Below are 19,468 nucleotides of genomic sequence, written 5' to 3'. Positions count from 1 at the left end.
TATCCTTAAGTTCATACAGAAAATGCAAGGGTAAAGAATAGCCAAAACTCTTTTAAGAGGAAACACAAGATGTGTGTGGTGTGTGTGTGTGTGTGTGTGTGTGTAGTAGAGGGAAGTGACTCCAACAGACATCAACATTTTCTTTAAAAAACAGTGTGGCGTTGGCCTAAAAAGCAACAATTAGGCAAATGGAACAGAATGGAGTCTAGAATTAAACTAATTTATATATGATAGTGATGGCATTTAAATTATAGGAAAAGGATAGCTCCAACAGTGCTAATACCAGTGGCTGTTCATAAAGAAAAGATAAAACAATTCCACACCACACTCCATACACAAATAATTTCCAGAGGGTATAGAGACCTAAAGGTGAATATTATTACATTTTTGGGAAAAATATCACATGATGTTTTAGCGGTAGTAGAATATGCAATTATTTTTTAAATGGAACCCAACAAGCACTAATTGTAAAAGAAAAATGGATCCATTTGATATTGAAATTAAAAACTTGTTTTATAACAAAAGGCATGAGAAACAAAATGAAAAGACAAGCCTCCATATAAGAGATGATATGTTATTCATATAACCAATATAGCTAGAATTAAAAATGAGATAAACAACCCAGGAGAAAAATGATAAAAGAATGAACAAGCAATATCTAGAGGAAGAGCCCTGAATGGCCGATTATATTTGAAACTGCTCACCAACCCCCTTTCTCTAAGCCATCAGCCTCATTTGTGAGTTATCTAGTCGCATTCTTCGTAAATTTTTCTATCTTCTGTGTAGGAATTCTTCATGTTTCGAACATGCTCTTTTGATCTAGGTATTCTGACCTTGCAACGTTGGCTCTCCTGTTTGCCCTTGGTTGTTCCCGAAAACTTTTTACTGAATTTTAAAAATTTAAATATGATTTACCTACATTTATAGTGTTTTTACGTCTTAAGAAATCTTATCCCAAATTCACAGAGACATTGCCCCATGTTTCCTTGTAGACTCTTCGGACTTCATTCACTTTTACATTTAGTTATATGCTCTTGATTATTTATGTGTGGCGTGAGGTATGGGTAGAAATTCATCTTTTCCCCCGTATAGGTTAGGCACCTTTTGTCTTTTGTTCACCGCTGAATTACTTTGGTAGTTTGACCAAAAACTAATTGATTATGTCAGTGTGGGTTTATTTCTGAACTCTATTGTTCCGTGAATCTTGACACTGTGCCATCATGATCACTCCTTTTATAGAAAGTCCTGTAATTAGCTAACGTTAAGTTCTCCAACATTGTTAACGCTCAAGATTGTTCTGGTTTTTCTAGGTCTGTTACATTACCATATAAATTTGAGAATTAGTTCATCAATTTCTACAAAAATCCTACTGGAATAATAACAAATTTTATTGAGATATAATTCACAAGAGAGGGTTGCAGGAACCTCCAATCCGGAGCTGCTCAATGAGAAGTATAGGTGACAGCCTGGACTTTCAATTAGCATCTGGCGGACTGGGGGCAATCTTGCAGAACAGAGCCCTTAACTTGATGCTTTCTTTAGGCAGGTAGTGTCAGAATTGAATTGAATTGAATTGAATTGAATTTAGGATACATAGCTGGAGCTGGAGAATTGCCTGGTTGGAGACATCCCATCAATATCCGATCTTCTAACCCATGAACATAGTTTACCTTTTAACATTTATTTTAAGTCTTCTCTATCTTGTCTCAGACATGACCTAATCTAATTACCTCCAAAAGATTTCATCTGCTAATAACATCCCATTGGGGGTTAGAGTTTCAACATATAAATTTTGGGGGGACACGGACATGAGGTTCATAATAGACATACACTCTCTCAGTGTCCAAATATACAGTCCCAGGGAAGTCTTAGGATGGGCCAGCTCTGGATCACATGCCGACTGCTGTGGCCAGAGGGTTGGGCTCCGTGACTGGCAGCCCAGCCAGAGCTCAGCGTGGCAAAGGGGCAGTCACTCAAAGAAACTAGTGTGTTCCAAAACAAGGGGAGAGATCAGGGCAGAGAAACATATTAGCTGTCTTCTGAAGTGAGGGGGAGGGGTCCTACGGAGAGTGTCAGGTCCACCCTAACACTCAGTTAGCCATTCTTCTGGAATCAGTTAGCCATTCTTCTAGAATCTTCCAACTGGGAGACGGCTGTGAAGTATCACAGCTGGCTGCAGGGCTCAGGCAAGAAAGGGGAAAGGAAGTGTCTCATGGGGACATGATGAGGTGAAGGTCTCCTTGAAGGTGGCAAGACATTCAGTGCAGAGGGGGGAACCTGCCCTAAGGGGACAAGTGGCCCAAATAAATAAAAGGCTTACTTAGCCAGGAAGAGACCAGGCATGGTGGAGCTACAATTCCCTCTAAAATGGTAACAACTGTTAATATCCCCATTGCCACCAGTTTGGGAATTCTTACCCTGTGCCAGATGCCATGCCATGCACAGTATGCTCGATTCCTGTTTTGATCCTTCTAACAACCTTTTGGGGTGGCTATTATGACTCCCATGACATATGAAGGAGTCTTTCAGCTCCACAAGCTGGTTAAGTCTAGGATTAAGTCTAGGACTTGGGATTTTATAAAACTCTGTGTGACAAAGAGGGAGAGAGGGTCCTGAGTTGCTCTCACATGTCACAATAGAATCCAGGGCTTCCACAGGCTTCCACAAACAATGCTGAATGGTCCTGAAATGCTTACTGAATAGTTTGCTGCTGCATTCTCTCATCTGCCGTTGCTGGCAGCTGGGTTTGAATAGCATTAGCTAATACCGAACTACAGCTCTATCGCCCTGCAATTTCACTTGGGCAGAGAAAGCGTTGACATTTCATTTCCAAACTTACAGAAGCACAAAGAAAGAAACCTTTCAGCTCCTCAGATGGACTCCAGCCAGTTCATGTGCAAAATCCCCTTGTTGCTGAGTCCTTCTGGCTTCCTCTCGTAAGACGACTGTCAGCCAGTCCAAATGGCTTCTTTTTCCACTTTTTCATTTGTTTCAGATGTACTGGGCAAGTCACTGGGTACCATACTGGTGTTCCGTTTTTAGCCATAAAAGAATCCAACACTTTTGAGTTCTATAAAATGGGATATGAGTAATATCTTTGTGTGGGTAAAGGAATAGAAGTTGTTGAGTGAAAAATAACCAGTGGAAAAAAAGGAAGTGTGGTGAGATTAAGTTAAAAAATGTAAGTACCTTGCTAGGAGTTATAAAGCAACTGTCATTACAAGCAACAGCATATGCCAGGGGACCACCTACACCACACAAGGCTTTTTAACCTTGTTTTTGAAAAAACCCAACTCCATTTAAAAATAAAGATAGAATGGTCATCAAACAAGTCAATCAATATAGTAACATACAAAGAAAAGAGTAAAATAAAATCAATACCCACTTAAAAATAACCATCACTAACTAAGTAAACATCATTTCTGACCTTTTTTTTTTCAGATACAGATAAAAGGATAGATTTTTAAAAATATACTCATACTTACTTGTATCATATTTATTTCTAATCACATTTTTTTAAAAAATAGCATTCAGCTAATTTGCTTGTATTTAAGAAACTGAACTGAAACGATTATTAAACTTTAAATATTTCTTGATCCAAACAGATATTTCTTTAAAACTCCACTGAATTTTATTTTTTCGAAAAAGGTTACCACAAAATAAGATTCCCTCACTCCCAATTTATTAGTCACATTATAAAGGTTTATATTTGTCATGTATGTCTATCATATGACTCTAATTCCCAGTTTGGCCTTGGTTCTTCATATAAATTCAGGGCTCACCACTAGCTCCTCCGTCATCGAGTTATTTGATTCATCTCTCCTACCAAATGGTTTTCTTAAGGGCCCGTGGGTGTGGTATTCCCAGAGTCCTCGCATGCTTAAGAGTACCCGACATTCTGTTGATGACTTGGCTGCTGGTAATACACGGAAGCCACTGTTTTCATACTCACAACTTTGGATGCATTCCTCCATCGTCTCCTGTCACTGAATCTTGAGGTAGAGAAGTTAGAGACCCTTTGGTGACTTGCTTTTTCTGCCTGAATGAAGAATTCTTTTTTCATTCTTCAAGTTCACTAACTTAATCAGGATATGTTTTATTGTCAAGTGCTTCCTGTCACCAATTACACGTTAGAATATCTTTGTCTTCCTACGATTACTCTCTCAAGAATGAGTTTAATATTTGTTTTTTTTTGTTTGTTTTTAATTCTTCACTTTACTGTCATCTCAAGCTTTTTATTTTGTTATAAATTGTTTTTCAACCTTTTTTTTTTTTTTGGCTCTAATTCATTTATTTGTTCTAAAATAGTGTCATCCTGGTCGTTTCCTTAACTGCCTTTTAAAAATCTCATTCCACTATTTGATCAGCTCACATGAGCTCTTGTTTAATTGAAGTCATGTTCTTTTGAAGTTCTCTGAGAACACAATACCCCTACAGGATTTTTGTTTCTTAGACCAGCTTTCTTTCCCAGTTGGTTTCATCTCTTCCCCACTGTACCCACTTTGCAGCCAGTGGAGTATTTACATAGCTGCCAGGCGACTTTATTTAAATTTGCTCATGTTTAAGGTGGGCAACCCCAACCCGACCATTTATTTGCTTTGAAGTGGTGTTGGCGTGCTCTCCCTGGCACGTTTGCCATCTTATGTGACAACTACTTCTCTTTTTGCTCTGTATACTTCCTGTCATGGATGATATGAAACGTACTTAATCAGCAGCATGACACAGACACCGAACAGGCAGAACAAAGGTGGGCCACAGCTCTGGGGCAGGGCTTCAAAGGTTCCTTGTGGGGCCACGTTAGTCCTTTAGTTGCTGGATTGTGGAGTGGTCTGAAGTTAAGAGGGGCTGCGACAGAGGCTGGGGAGTGGGCAGAGCAGCATTAGACCCTTCAGACCTTGGTTATTTACCTCCTAGTACAGAAGTATTTTGATATTTTAATAACTAACACCAGCCAAACCTGAGCCGGGCTTGTCTGCGTCTGCATGGGGAGGGAGGAGGGGCTGTGTATACAGGCTTTTGTTAGAGGAACTGGACCCTGCTCTGTCTTCTGACACGTGTATTAAGTGCTGCACCGGGTTGAATTCCAGACGGAGAGGAGACATATCTACCATATCGTGGGGGGAAGATCCTTGGCACGTTGGTGTTTCTCTTAATTCGTGGATGAGCAGTTTGTTCCGGTCCCTCGGTTCACCCATCCCTCCCCAGCAACGCCCCCTCTTCTAAAGCTTTATTAATGCGGGATATCATGCCATTGCTGGGAAGATAGGCTGCCCATCTTGACTGTTGAATCAACTTAATAAAATGAGATGCTGATGAAATTCCGGATTTTACCGTCCCCAGCAGAACGGATTCAGAGCTCTTCTCATTCTCGCCAGAGAATCTGGGCTTTTCTGGTCTTTTCTTCGGCAGTCGTCTTTTGAGGCTTAAAGCTCAAGGTTGGGCTCCTTCCCATGCTTCACTGCTGGCGAACTTAAGTGGTTTTTACTTTTCAAATTTTTATTTATTTTGGTAGTTCATTTGTTAGGCTTTAGGAAGTAAAGCTTCTGTGATCTGTCCTTATTTATCCTAAGAAACCATACAAATATCTTTAAGAGAAGCACTTGATAAAATACTTTAAAAATAAGTTTATTATAACTAATGAATATAAAATCTGACAGATGTTTTCAAACATTTTTGCAAAAAAAGTAAAACCCTCCCTTGTTCCCCCTCCCCACAAGATACAGAGTAAGAACTTGGACAGAGTTGTACATTTAACCTACACGTGAAATCCTCATTCATCGGCTGGTCCTAAAAGGCTCCGACACATTATACTCTAAGTAAAGGTCCATTATGATTAAGAAATCAACAAAGTATCAACTTGATACTTGCTTTCTATTGTCATTATGATGCTCAATCAAAATGCTGAAGGACAAGAACAGGTAACATAAGACTGAGCGTGACAGATATTCAAAGTGCATGGATCTATGTAACCACATTCAAGATAAGAATACTGGGGTAGAATTAAACAATGACATAAAAAACAAATCCAGGGAAATCGATGTACGCTGTAGCCTTTGGCATCTGGTCTAATGTGTTTCTTCTTTAGAGAGACATCGTTTTGTCCAATCTATTAACCAGATTACATCGGCTTTAACACACGTCTCGTACGACACAGGTTGTTCACAGCCAATTTCACATGAGGTAGTCGGGTTGTTTACTGACATTCTAGTGAAACTGTCATGACACAGGGGACTCATACATCAAACGTGCCATGAGACTGGCTCATGAGCCCTCCAGGATGCAACAGAAATGACTTCTAGATAACCCTTCTTGTCATCACTGACTCCATGTACATCTATAAAGAGACACAAAAACAGGAGTCTCTGCAAATTAGCTCAGCTTTGCAAGGGGTACCAACCATTCCAGGGTGGTTTCTATTTATAAAGTACAGGGAGGAAATATTGACCACACTTTATAATATACGTAATAGAAAGGATGATGCTTAAAACGAGCAGAATCTCTTTCTTGTGTACTCACATAGCTTAGCTGAAAACATTTGTTTGCTCTGAAAGAGAAGTAATTAAAAAGGTAACCGAAGAATTTTGAAAACCTTTGCATTACATCGTGGTATGTATTTTCCTTTTAATGAAAGGCTATATAAAAACAGAGGAGGAGAAAGATCAATGCATGCGTCAACTGTACCGTCGATAATCGCTTAATCATGGCCTGGAGTGCCTTAATGCAGCAGTGCAAGAAGAAATCATGCAAACGGCCTCTGTACACAGGACTACTGGCTGCAACAGGGTGGGAAGTGGGAACGCTTTCAGAGACAGTTCACGGGATTGGTGACAGGACTCCTAACAACCTTACAATAGATAAGCAATCTTAAAATGCCATTAGACGGCTAGTGAATATTTTATGTCATTATTATGAAACCCCTGAGTAAGCGACTGCGGATTACAAAGGGACGCCCAGAAGCAGAACGCAGTTCTCACACACGTCACAGGAGCACAGGGTTACCGCACGCACCAGCCCGCACGCGGACTGTACCAGATCAGAGCAGCCCGGGCCGGGCCCTTGACGACCAAACACAGCAGCTCAGCTAACAGAACAACAGCTTAAAATATATTTATTTCACTTATAAATTCTAAATCTGAAAATGTAAAAAAGGTTGGAAGTTCACCTAAAAAAAACGAAACACGAGGGTGGGGAAGCCGAAGAGTTGTAAAACCTATGACTAAGATCAGAAGCGGCTGATTTTAATCAGTGATTCAGAAATGCACCATTATGTAACCAGCTTCTTGCAGGATGTGGTAGATTAGTGAGAAAAAAAAAAATCCATAAAAATAAGTTTCCTTCAGAAAGTTTCCCAAATGTCTCACATCATTTTATACTGCTCAGGACCCTGTGACGCTCTCGACTGCCTGAAGTATTTCTTCATATACGATTTTCACAATCGGATTAAGTTTCCTTAATAAGATACCTCCCACTTCAGCTCCTCTACTTATTTCAAATTGAATAAAGAAAAGTGTTGGTCCCTACCACATTTTTTTTTAATTAAAAACACTTTTCTGAAAATATAAAGGCGAAAGCATTAACTTTTTGGATATGTACAAAAATGCAATTAATACTCAAAAAAGGGAAGACTGCAAAACTTTCCAGCCCCACTCATTCAATATCAGATCGCCCTTCCTAGATGCGACACATCATGGTGATCACCTGCTTCACAGCTACAAATGGAAAGAGGGGTTAGGAAGCTCTTGCGGTCTGGGAGGGGAACCGGACCCTCTAATCCTGGGTTAGGTCTGTGCCAGATGCTGCACTTGTGCCCGGAGGTACTGCTGAACAGGGCAGAACCGCTAAAAGAGGGCTGTGTGGTTGGTGTTCGGATGGGGGCCCCGGTGGCAATCTCTAGTGACAGAGGAGAGGAGAGAAGCTCAGAGAGCCCTCACGAAATGTGACCGGTGGGGGAGCTTTATGTTCACAATGGCACACAAATGACAAGGTGCCTCAAGCCGCTACCCCACAGCTGATGAGCACCACCTTTCAAAGTCAATCGCCCGGCACCGACACGCTCGCCATGCCAGTCCCACTTCTAAAGCTCCCTGCGGAGCTGGCGAGAAAACCACACCCACTTCACAGCCACAAGCTGGTTTCGCCCCAAAAAGGTATCTCTCCAACTTCACAGTTTCACCAGGATTACCTAGCAGAAGTCAAATTTGCTTTCAAAGGACAGAAAAATTGCCAGCATTGAAAGGATTTTGTTCAGTTAGACAAACACACATCGATCCCTCTTGAGTGGAAAGCCTGGCTTCGGCTGTGGAAGATGAAACGGTGGGTATGGAGGGCCTGTGAGGCATCATCCGATGTTACTTACTAGCTTCTCCTGATACCCAGAAGACACATTATCTTTTTCTTCAGGATCTAACGGTTACTCTTGAAAAGGGATCCTAAACATGTCTGAGCAATGAGAGCAAGTTGACTGCTGTGCCAACAAACACACCAGCATTTTCTCCTCTCATCGTCCGGGTGAAAGCAAGCTTCGATTTCCCGAAGTCTTGGAGGTTTGTGGGGAGAAAGCTGAACAATCTTTTCTCTTTGTTCTCTTCTTGGACAGTAAATGCAAATCAGCACAAATTAGGACTTTAACTAAAATGGAGAAGCAAATACTGTAGATTCAGGAGGAAGCTCTGCCTGTGCCAAGCTTTAGGTCAAGGTAAAATGATCATCTGGCATTAGGTTCAACTTCTAGGTATTTTTATTGAAGGACTCTACAAATTTGACACATCATAGGCAAACTTAATATGATCCAGTGAGGAAAATACCTATCAAAAAACATCAGACCCATCCTACAGGGTAATGTCTGGGAAAAGGCTGCGTAGAAAATGCAACTCATTCATTATTCTAGCTATTCTGATCTGGGTTCCCAAAGATCCCAGCATATTTATATATTACAGCGTTCTTCCCCAGGAGTTGAGTCCTGCACACCAAGGCAATGCCTGTATACGTGTCAAGTGGCCACGCCGAGCTGCGTGCTTTTTGTGTGTGTTCAGAGTATCAAGGACAAATCTGAGGTATCCTCAGCGTGCCCACCCCCGCTCCAAGAGACCACACGAGTTCACCTGAGGTGACAGGGAATACTAGCAGCCCATTGGAACGGTCAAGCTTCACTGCACTTATAACCTCTGGGAGCACCCCCTCCCAAGGGCACAGCGCCTAAAAGTGTCTTCATTCAAGGTGAGAGTAGATTGGCCGTTTTTTCTTTTTCCCTTTTAGTAGGCTGCGTCAAGGGCAGGAATTCTAAATTATTCCCTAGTTCCACCCTCATATTCACACCAGCTAGAGGGAGAGTCACACTGATCACTTGTGGGGACAGGGAGGACCACACACCCACCTTGGCAGCTGCCAACAGGAAGTGCTAAAATACAAAAGAATCACCATCATTTTAGCACCCAGCCTGAAACATTTGATGCTGCTTTTCTAAGTTTAAGCCTTTTCCAGACATCCTCATGTGAGTAGAGGAACTACATCATTAATTTGAGCTAAATAAATGCCCATTTGTTCAAAGACACCCAACACAAAATCAGTATCCCTCCCTCCATAACCTCTCTGCCTAAGCGGGGTGGGGGAGTGGTTCTCTTTGCCCTAGGAACAGCATCACCTGGTGCTGCCCAGGTAGCATTCACCTGTGCCCCTCAAAGGGATGCACCCTCGTCCCTGGGAAACCTCACACTGGAACTTCTCTTCCAGCTACTATCGACAAGTGGTCTCTAATGGGCTTCTCTCCCACACACACTCTTGGCAGCTTGGCCTCCTGAGAGACTGGGGCCACAGTCTGAGTGTCGCTCTTTTCGAGAGAATGCCCACACAAGGTTGTTTTAGGAAAGAATGAATGACATAGTTCCACAGCTTCTGAAGTTGATAAGCAGCTGCATTTAGCTCGCTCTGCACGATGGTGGACACACCGAGACTGACGGGAGCGCTCGCTCATAGCCACGGTCCCCGAACGCACCGCCAAGGCCTGCAGGCCGCCGCTGCCGCCGTCAGAAAGCTGCTGAGTAACCTCGGTCCACTTCTCACTCACTCTCCCTTTAACTATTTTATTTCAACAACAGTCTCTTCCTCTTTGAAAAAAGGACACATCATTTAATTCATGGAGAAGACTGGGAATTCTGTAAACTAGAATTTAACCTCCTGGTTCTTCGACCATGTGTGTATAAGAATCACTTGAAAAGTCTATTCAAATGCAGAGTCCTGAGTCCTAGCCCCAGGTTCCAGCGCTACAGGGCAGGGAGAGGCCCGGGGGTCTGCTTTCTGCAGAAGTACTCCGTGTGATTGTGATGCAGAGGCGGTCCGGGTCACTGAGGAATCACCTGGTTCCTCCACTTAGATGCTGTATGACTACGAGCAAATCCCTCAACCTCTAATCCTTACTTCTGAAGTTGGGTGGTGATCCCTGAATGTCACAGTTTTGGTATGATATCTGAATGAGAACATGCACGAAAGAGCTTGCTGGCACAGGTGGGCACTACGACGGGGTCATTGCGGGTGACATGTCCCACCTCTCCCACACTGTCCCTGATGCTGGGGTGAGTTCACACCACCATCTCTTCGGAGCCACAGTCTGTCCACCTGTAAACAGTGATGGCACTTCTTGTTTGTGTCACCTACCTCCCACGCTGACATGGTCACGCCAATGCCCTGAGTACCTTGACGACACGGACTCCTACTGGCCACACAGTCACGGAGGGGAGGATTCTCTGGAGATGTCTAGGGATAGAAAACTCTGTATTTCAACAGCTTTAACAACGGGGCACAGCTCCCTCCAAATTTTTAGTCTAAGTTGATTGAAACCCTGGCTATGAGTTACAGTCCTTGATTCAGAATTTGTTCATTTTCAGCTTGGGTTTGGGTGGCCCATTAAAACTCAAAGTTCAAAACAAAACACAGTACCAACAAACTGTCAAATCTGCTCTTGTAACTCGCCGTTCAAGTCTATATAACAGCTATGATTTGGTTTCCAAGAGGCCCTTTGAACTGAAAATATATAGCACCTTGATTTTTAAACACACAGAACACATATGCATTTAAAAAAATTATATATAAAAGCTCTAGGCTTCGTCTCCACTGCCCCACGCCCCCGAGGGGCTGGAGAGGGCGAAGCTGCTGCTGGAAAGTAAGCAGAGCAACAAAACACGTCGGCAAACTCCACGCCCCAGAGTGAGGAGGCGGCGCTGCCCCGCGGCCATCACACCACCTCATCCGACTCCAGTCCGTGGACCTCGTACAAGGTGTCCAGGATGGCCAGCTGCTTCTCCATGGCAGGGAGGTACAGGCTGAGGTCCCTCTGCATGCCGACACTGAAAGCTGCTTTCTGGTGGTCTCCTTCCTTTATGGTTAACGCCGCCACAAAATCTTCATAGGACGGAGCTGCCCTCAGAGCTAACTGCAAAAGAACTGCCCGTGAGAGTGTGCATCACGCCTCAATCTCTCCACACTTTACTCGTATTCACGAGGGCATGCGCGCGCACGCACACACATGCGCACGCACACACACACACACACACACGCACACACGCGCGCGCACACGCAGCTGAGGAGAGCAAGAGTAAAAAACCAGGAATATACCCTTCCACTTAGTGGACTCAAAAAATTTTTTTCAAGCACCAAATAAAATAATTTTATGGCTAGAAGCGGCAAGAATGTACTTATAATGCCATCGAGTCAGGAAATGCTGAGAGAAAAAGCATGTGAGAAAAGCGCCCTTCTCATTCACGGTGTGATGCAGACTATGCTCCTTGACCCCTCGGAATCTTCCTGAATGCACGTGGCCACCGCAGCCTGTCCCACGTGGCCAGCCTCCCGTGGGTCTCCCTCCTGTCTGTGTCTCATCTTTATGCGTACGCTCCTTTGTATAATTCCTATTTCCTCCCACATGGATAATATTTCCTTTGCACTCCTGATTGAACTTTTCCTAAATAAGAAGGGAACTAACATTTGTTGTGCACTGACGTTTTAACAGTGTATTTTATCCCAGTTGATCTTCATGAAAACCCCGTACGGTTTACACCCAGGTTCACAGATGATCGTCTCTGCTTTTTCAGGCACCACACCACACCGTTCCACTCTCGAGACAGGCGATTTCCTAGGCTCCTTACAGCCCCCTCCCCTCTGCAGACCCACATTCCCTAAGCTTGCTAAAATCAGTTGTCTGGCATCCGCTGGGTTGGCTCTGCTGAGATCTCTGGAGACTTTCTGGAATCTTGAATTATCATTCTACAGCTGCTTTCCTGAGCTCCCTTATACTTTGAATTTGAAGGTCTTTGAGAATCAACCCGCCTCCTTTTTGCAGCTGGAGAGCAACTGGCATTTACCATGCACAGGCTTGGATGAAGAAGACCACGCGACCTGAATCCCAAAACTTTCACGGATCACAAAGTGTTAATCTCCCAGAACCCCAGTTTCCTCACCTGTAGAAGAGAACTGATACCACTCTCCTTATCTGAAGGGTTAATGGGATATATATGATGTATTTCACCCACAGCCTGGCACAAAATAATACTCAAATAATGGTAGGAGCACAAGGGGGAGAGCAGAGAATGAAGGGAAGGCAATTATTCAAAATTATAATGTGAGAAAATCTCCCCAAACTGAAGGGTATGAGTCTCCTGATTTAAATACCACCCAAGTGCTTAGCATAATGAACGATCGAAACCAAAAGGGGAAAAGGAAAAGATCCTAAAAGTATCCATAAGAGGATAAGGAGGAGTTTATATAAAATGAAACAGAAATTAGAATGACATTAAATTTTATAACAGTAACAAAAGAAGCTGGAGGACAATAGAGGTATGCTTTCAAAATTCTGAGAGAAAATTATTATTAACCTAGAACTTTATACCAGTCAAAGCATCACTCTAGAAAAAAAAGAGCAGAATAAAGATGTTTTTAGGTACGAGGGCACTCAAAAATTTAGCTCCCTCGTGCCCTTTCTCAGGAAGCTACTGGAGGATGGACATGACAAAAGTGACGGATTAGATCAAGAGACAGAAAGTTATAGGACCTAGGAAATAAAATTAGAGTGAGGTAGAGATTTAACATAGGAAAACTGGTGAAGAATAGTCCTAGGTCAATAGCATGCAACAGGCCTGAACAACTAATTCAGATTGGAATAAGAGTTTAGAAAGTTCTGAAGGGGAAGTCTCCAAGAAAAAACAACAACATATACTCTGATACATTTGTGAGTTGAAAGTGATGGTGATTTGAAGGATCTGATGGTGCAGGAAAGAATATAAAACATATAAGAACAAAAAAAAAAATACCATAGAAGTTTGGCTCATCTCGTCATGTTAACTTGTGACATCATTACACTGGGGGGTGAGGCTGTGATAATGAGGTCTTAGAGAGGTCAATTCTAATCTATGATGGATAAGGCCACAAAGAACAACAGACATTCTTAGAATTATGGAGGAATTGGAAGAAACAGCCACTATTTGAAAGTGGCTTCTTTGGAGTGCGTCTGGGAATTGGGGAGCAGAAGGCAGGGACTGCAAGTTTTTGTTATATCCTCTCTGGACTTTTTGGTAAAAAACAAAACTGAACACTATTCACATATTTTTAAGTAAAATAAATTTTTTTTTTTTTTTACGTTTTATCAGAGTGAGGCCCAAGGAATTTCTCAAAGATTCATCACAGAAGACTGTGATACGGCCAAGTCTACTTGGGAAACAATGATAGAACTCGACTGAAGAGAGAACCGAAAGGTCATGTGAAGGGCAGCTGGTGGCCACGTTCAGGCAGAGCCTGGAGTGGGCATTGGTTTCATAAGTTATAACTGTTCAAAGACAAAAGTTCACTATTTGGCTGGAGAATGAGTTAAATACCTTGAGTGTAAAGATATCTCCCTGAGCAAGTGTGATCAGTTAAACGAATTTGCCCCTGCTTATTAATTAGCCCGTTGGGAAACTCAATAAACGTTCCAAAGTAGGAAAAACGTGAAGAATAACAGTAGAGAGGCCAAAAGGGCCGACCCAGCTCCTCTACTGAGGAAGCTGTTGCCAAATGCTTGATACAATCTATTTTCTTTAAAACCAGCAACTTTAAAAATTACTGGCAATAACATCATGAGCCTTCCAAATGTTCTTACTCTATAACTTTGAGTGTAATATCTCACCTCTTTGTATCTCGGTTTCTTTGCCTGTAAGTAGGGAAAATAAGAGAACTTACCTCAGAGGGAGGAAATTAATAACTTTACATGTGTAAAACACTTAAAGCAATGTTTAATGTAAGGTAAGTGCTCAAAATTCTAAATTGTGGTTGTAGTTATTGGTATGAGACATGGCAATTCTACTTCTAGGAACCTATTTTGAGGAAATAAGAGTTTTAGTAAAAAATGCATATGAACGGATACTGTTTTATTTGTAATAATAAACTCTGAACCCGCTTAAATTTCCAACAGAGAGAATTGGACAAATAAACTATGGTACCTCCATACTAGAGAAATATTATGCGGTCACTAAAAATAATGATTTTCAAAGACTCTTACGGTATTTAAAAATGGTCATGAGACAATCTATTGAGTGTGCATGTAGGGGGAAGATATAAAATTACACTATGAGCTAAATGTCAAAAAATTTATATGCATATATAGAGCAAGTATACAAAATAAAGATAATTATACACAAACAATATAAACATGTAGATGTAAGTATAACATGTGTTAAGTAGATATGTAGATAAATATATAAAATTAAATAGAACGATATTTAAAAGAACATGTAACAGGATATAAGAATAAAAGTTGAGAAGGTAAAACACAAAAATATTAAAAATGGTTATTATGGAGTGATGAGAATATGGACAATTTAAATTTTTTCCCCTTTCTGGTCTTCCATAATTTCTACGATGTTTTATGATACGTCTAAATTACTATATATTAGGGGGAAATGCTTTTAGTTATAAAGTCCTTTTAAACACTCATGCTTATGATAAATTTTCTGCTATGGCTGCATTCCTATTGTCAATAACTCTTGAATTATTAATATTTCAGGAGAAAACTTTACCTTCCATACTAGGAAATAAAAAACCATTCACATTTCTCATACAATGAGGAACTCAGTGTTTTTATGCTTTGTCATCTCACCAAGGAAACGCGGGTGTCAGACACCTGCAAGCAATCATAGTATTTACTCAGGGAGGCTGATGAACGTAGCAGCATCCACTGACTAATTATTCACTAGCAGCTTCTCAATTACTCCATCGTCACTGCAGAGAGCTGCAATGTGGGTAATGAGCACTAGCCTTTGGAGACAGCGATCTGGGTTTAGCCCTGGGCTCTGCCGTAGCCGCACTCTGGGATTGGAATGAATAATTCTGAATTTATAAAGTAGTGGGAGTTAATCCCGAGGATTACCAAAGATGATAAACATGGAAGCACCTGGCGCAACACGCGTCTGTCCAGCAGCCACACGGCAGCTCTTGTCATGACTTAAATATGCACTGAAGGTAAGCGTGGGCAGCCCGTAGCTGCCACTGGTCTGGCTTCTAGTCCGGCAGACAGCAGGACGTGGAGCTAGTCATCCCCACGCTTTCAGGAAGGATTTCATTTTCCCTAAATTTGATTTCTTCCACTGTAAATTCTTCCCACTTTCTTTACCTGCCTCCTAATAAATCATGACCTAAACAGTTCCTACCTTGGCAGATGATGCCTCCTGTCCTTTAAATTAGTAGAAAAACATCATCTGCATGGCTATTTTTATCCCCCGACCTTCCAAAGAATTCTGACGTTTCCTGGTGCGCCACTACACGAGACTCGGCCTTGTCATGGCTGCAAGTGACTGAGGCCGCCCTCTCCCCGGATGGGAGAATCACAGAGCACATATCACTCCTGACATAAAGGGGCCACCTACTCCTGCTATTTTATGAAGCAGGCTACATGATTTGTCCAGGGGACTGTGATTCCCAGGCGTGTGTTCTTCCTAAGTCAACATGCTGGGGAGGAAATATTGGGTATCAGGAGACAAATAGATGAGTACGGACACCTCCACAATGAAAATAACCGGGTGAGAAGAGAATTCTAGCCCTAGCCGCTGGCACACACAATTCAATTAATAGTCAAAGATGAAATTCAAGTAAGGAAAAATAAATCAGAATCTGAGAATTAACAAAATGGAACACAACAGGCAGCAGGGGGAGCCACGAGCTCGAGGGCAGCGCTGTGTGGCCCTCAACGGACCTGGCAGCTTCCTGCCCAATCCGATCGATACTCTTCACTACCTTATCGGGAAGGCAAGCGCTTCCGAGGCAAATCTCCACAAGAGCACTGGGGCCGGACAGGGTAAAGCGCCCCCTTCATCAGCCTTTTCTGTTCTAGACACTTTTTAAAATTGAGTTTTCAATTACGGTTGACATTCAGTATTATATTAACTTCGGGTGTTTTTGTTGCCAACATTTCCACACAACAAACACCCACAGACTTAAATTAACAAGCAACATTTTTGTTCTTATTCTCGAAAACAGAGCAAAGGGAAACACCGCACACACAAAGCAGAACCACCCTGTGACTCCAGAACAGGAGGAGGCGGAAGGATGACTTACCGCAAAAACCCCTCGAACCACCCAGCCGTGGTGCTGCCGTAACGTTTTTCCGTACGCGTTATCTTGAAAAGAAGAAACGCTCCGTGAGGAACAATTCCATCGGAATCTGATGTGCCGCTAGGATCGTGTCCTTTCTAATGCATGCAGGAGCCTGTTCCCACTGGTATTAGGGACTCATGGAAAAAGTCTAATGACAAGACTATGTATCCTAAAAGTCTTGAGCAGGGAAAAAACCTACAGAGATTTTTTTTTGAAAAGAAAAATAGGTATTCCCACTCTTACCCTGTATCAACATATCCCAACTCCAGCTTATTATCATGGTGGGAAAGGTTTAATACATGTAACAATAAAAATATAACGATGCAGTTTCTTGAAATGCTGTGTGACCCTGAGCCAATCCCTTAGCTGCCCTCTCTATCCACCTGTTTCACTCTGTGTTAAATGATCTCTAAGGATTCTTTCTCATTCTAGCATTCAATTCTGGAACGTCAAATGTTTGTCCTAAGTGTCCCTAAGATCCTGGATATACAGCATTAAACCTAGAAACCATTACAACTATCATGAAAAGAATGGCTTAAAGTTACTAAGCTAGTTATAAAGTAATTGGTCAGGCCTATTAATAAGTCATTCATACTCTAGACCTTAAAGATAAAAACATTATTTTTATCCCAATGTGTTTTAAAGTGAGATTTAAACACCGGTATATGATCATTTTAATTACAAAAAAATTAATCTCAAGAACAAAGTTACTGCACTTTATGCAAGGGATGTGTTCCTGAAGGCTTTAAATAATTCGATGTATGTAAAATTCAAAATCAATTTCTCCGTAGGAGTAAATGCATCCTCAGGAGGCACAGATCTGTATCCCTGTAGCGCATTTTTATTTATTGCTCCATTTTATTTCCTAAGCATGATCCCCAGCAGTTTACAATGCTTACTCCTAAATTAACACAGAGTATCATGGGGGTGGTTTGACCTTCTTCACCATGTCTGTTCCAAACTTATGTATTTTCATGTGCTAGTTTCAGCACTAGTACAAGTACCACCATCATTTAATCAATGCTTAGGTGACATTATCATAGGATGTAAAGATATTTTACATTGTAACAGGAGTGGAGTGCAGTTCACTGGGGCTGAAGACCACTGGGACTGTGGCCGAATTTTGAGGACCTTTATATGCCATGTAAAGGGTTCTGAACTTCCCACCTGAGGCACAGTGGCAGTTTTACGAAAAAATATAACACGTACTTTAAAAAAAAATTGTATTTTATGAGTAATGCATGCACATTGTTTAAAATAAGGGAAACATAAAAAGGAGAGAAGCAGCCTACAATCATGCACTCCAGCACTCAGGCACTCTGCGGGTATAGCCTCTTCCTCTTGCTTTTTTATATAGATTGCTTATTTTTTTCTACTAACAATCATGGGCAATCTGATCTGGAACTGTGGCAGGGAAGAAACCAGGTGAGACCCGCACTTCTCTATAGTCTCAGCATCTGAGGCCATCCGTGTGCCTGAGCCTTCAGCTCCAAAGGCACCTGGCCGGACTAACTACCTGTATATGAGGGCTCTGGATCCAGTGCTATGCCAACCTCAGAGACTTTATACCTTCCCTACACTTTGCCATTTAAGTCCACCATTCAAAAAAGCCTGAAACATTTCGCCACGCCCCTTTCAAGGGACAGCAAGAAAACCAGGGTGCTGAGTCCGAATAACGTGGGCGGCCTGGTCTAAGGAAGACGGAGTGCTTGTTCTGCAGCAGTTTGCATCCCCCCACCTGCCCTTCCAGAGGAGGCAGCTACGCCTTACTGTGTCTGCACTTTGCGAGAGAGGAGTCTCCCCGGGCAAATGTGAGCCAGGTGGCCTAACGGGAAGAGAGAGGTGTCAGAGAACCTGCGTATCGTGACTCAGTCTCCCTGAAGGCCACCACTGCAATTCTCCTAAAACCAACAACGAAATAAAATCATTAAAAAAGACTGGCCCAAAGTCCTTAGCTGACTTCTAGAGCTGCAAATATCCTGGCCACGTGAGGCTGCATTGAAATAAGATGAAGTCTAAGCCTGACCTATTTTGGTTACCTAGAGATTAGATAATGAAATACATTAATCTTTACTGTAATACCCATTCATTACCATAATGAGTGTTCTATAATCTGGAAGTAATTTTGGCTTTTGAAAGACAGAAATGATACCCTTCTCCCAGTTCTTTGAGATGTGTCAGTTCCTCAGAGACTGAGTCAAAATTTCTGAGCAGGAAGCCTTTGACAGTCACCTCACCCAGTTCTCTTCCTTTACAAACAAACAAGAAAAGAACAAAACAAAACAAAACAAAACAAAACAGAAGACCCAGAGAGGTAATGACTTGCCCAAGGTCACAAAGCTAAAAGCAATGAGAACTTGGGGCATTCTTGTTACATAGACCATTCTGCCAGAAAATGAATGTTTATTCTTTGGGAAACAAAATAACGAAAATGAAAAGATGTACCCTTTTCAGCCATTTCCTGGGGAAAAAAAAGGGCTCATTCTGTCATTCTGTTTACGGGAAAAATACAGATATAATTTCTTTATAGGTAACTGAGAAACTTGCTGTGAGGTGCTTAGAGATTATGCCAACACTGGTGGTAGTATCTGAGAGATTACTGTTGGTGGATGACTATTCTGTCCAGGAAATGAACATATGAGAAACTGTTCCTCTGTGGTAAATCTATAATTGGTAAGAATTTGTAAAGTTACTTTGCGTTGCAGAGAGGACAAAGGAGAAATGCAAATCTAAGTTTTAAGACAAAGTTTAGGAATTAGATAAGCAAAGCCAGAGAAGGTAGAGTCAACCTTTCGCTAAGCTCAGGAATCAACGAGTATCTCAACTCTGCAAATGAGCTGAACTGGGCAGCCCTTAG

The 19,468-nt window shown here is 42.0% G+C and overlaps 1 protein-coding gene across 3 annotated transcripts in view; it reads right to left on the bottom strand.

The window, feature by feature from the left end:
- PLEKHA8 (pleckstrin homology domain containing A8) overlaps positions 1 to 19,468 on the bottom strand; it is a 63,011-nt gene that overhangs the window by 8,828 nt on the left and 34,715 nt on the right. Inside the window, exons 13-14 of one of the 3 annotated variants that reach the window (XM_039862634.1) lie at positions 16,573 to 16,634; positions 6,704 to 11,425 (exon numbers count right to left, since the gene is read on the bottom strand). The exons of 1 other annotated variant lie outside the window; for it this stretch is intronic. In XM_039862634.1, the coding sequence (XP_039718568.1) occupies positions 11,228 to 11,425; positions 16,573 to 16,634 (260 nt within the window). In that variant the 3' untranslated portion in view covers positions 6,704 to 11,227. Of the gene's footprint in view, positions 1 to 6,703; positions 11,426 to 16,572; positions 16,635 to 19,468 lie in introns of those variants that run through there. One more of the 3 variants, XM_039862636.1, reaches the window with a different exon arrangement.

Source organism: Pteropus medius, unplaced genomic scaffold (assembly GCF_902729225.1).
Source record: "Pteropus medius unplaced genomic scaffold, Ma_sr-lr_union100, whole genome shotgun sequence".
In the NCBI taxonomy this organism is placed as follows: domain Eukaryota; kingdom Metazoa; phylum Chordata; class Mammalia; order Chiroptera; family Pteropodidae; genus Pteropus; species Pteropus medius.
The sequence above is the reverse complement of the archived record's forward strand: the minus strand, read 5'-3'. Positions and strand labels throughout refer to the sequence as shown.